Source organism: Chrysochloris asiatica, unplaced genomic scaffold (genome assembly GCF_000296735.1).
Source record: "Chrysochloris asiatica unplaced genomic scaffold, ChrAsi1.0 scaffold00154, whole genome shotgun sequence".
In the NCBI taxonomy this organism is placed as follows: domain Eukaryota; kingdom Metazoa; phylum Chordata; class Mammalia; order Afrosoricida; family Chrysochloridae; genus Chrysochloris; species Chrysochloris asiatica.
In genome coordinates this window covers 3,415,050-3,416,406 of record NW_006408672.1, presented here as the reverse complement: position 1 = coordinate 3,416,406, position 1,357 = coordinate 3,415,050, and the positions used below count along the sequence as shown (strand labels likewise).

At 45.0% G+C, this 1,357-nt stretch overlaps 1 protein-coding gene across 1 annotated transcript in view; it reads right to left on the bottom strand.

The window, feature by feature from the left end:
• The window catches only part of C2CD2 (C2 calcium-dependent domain containing 2), a 102,862-nt gene that overhangs the window by 93,503 nt on the left and 8,002 nt on the right, over positions 1–1,357 (bottom strand). The window contains exon 2 of the mRNA XM_006870854.1: positions 265–363. Within this exon, the coding sequence (XP_006870916.1) occupies positions 265–363 (99 nt within the window). The remainder of the gene's footprint in view (positions 1–264; positions 364–1,357) is intronic.

Genomic DNA, 1,357 nt, shown 5'->3' with positions numbered 1-1,357 from the left:
CGCTGACCTTAAGGTTCGCAGCCTGATTCGTAACCACTACGCTACCAGAGCTCCTTCTTTCCTTTATAAGATCAGATAATATTCCATTACACAAAAGCACTACATTATGTTTATTCACTCTTTAGCTGATGGGCCAGACATTTTTTGTGATTGCCTTTTTAATAATTCTAAGTCAAAACCAACTGCCCTGCTCCCAGCTGAAAATTCACTTCCTCCAGTCTAGAAAGGCCTGCCACAGGGAGCATCTCCCCTCCTGCCACTCACCTTTTCCTGGGCGGACCTGGCCACGCTTGAGACTTGCTGGACTGCCAGCTCCAGGGGCTGCTGTAATGGGTCCTCCTCAAAGGTGAGAAGCAGAGGGCCCTGGAACAGAAAAGGAAGATAAAGACATATGCACATGGGATTTGGCATGAATGTTTTTGTAAGTTGCACATTTGCTATAAACTTCTGCAAATTTAAGAAAACATAATGAGACTGGCTTTTAGTTCAACTGTACTTCTGTACTCGTATAACTGTTGTTGTGGCTGTTAACTGCCATCAAGTTGGCTCTGACTCCTGGCAACCTTATGCATAACAAAATGCTGCCCCTATCCTCTGCCATTCTCAGGCTTACTGGTGCGTTTGACGTCACTGTTGCAGCTGTTGTGTCAAATGACCTCACTGAGGTGTCCCTCATTTCCACCGACCTCCTACTTTATCACAGATAATGACCTTTAATAGCAAATTCTACAAAGTTGCCATGGTCAAATACCAACCAGTTCGCACGCACATGAACCAGCTTGCTGTGGATCACAGCCTGCCAGGCAAGTGGGAGCCAGCTACGGCAAAAATACAACAAATGAAGCAAAGAATAGCATTGAAACCACAACCTATGTATCTCCCATGCTGAAATAAGGACTGTGGTTTTGGATCATGTTTGCAATGTAAGGAAAGAGCACAGCATCCTCGGGCCGGGCTGCTCCATGCTTCTCAGGGGTCTGTGAGCTAGCATAGGCTCAAGGCCTGGGGTCTTTGGGTTTTTTGGTGAAGGCCCTTGTTTTAGATGGAATTCTGTCCACTAAAAAAGATATGCTGAAGTTCTAAGCCTCAATGCCTGTGAACATGACCTTATTTGGAAAAAGGGTCTTAGAAGATAGCATAGGGTGGGTTCTAATCTCATCCAACTTCTGTCTAATAAAAGAGAAGAAAGAGACACATATATAGACACTGGGAGAAAATGCTATGTGAAGATACAACTACAAGCCAAGGAACACAAAGGATTGCTGGGAGACACCAGAAGATAGGAGGAGACATGGAATAGGTTCTTCCTTGGGAGTCCCCAGAAGGAAACTACATGGCTGATTCTTTGATCTGGACT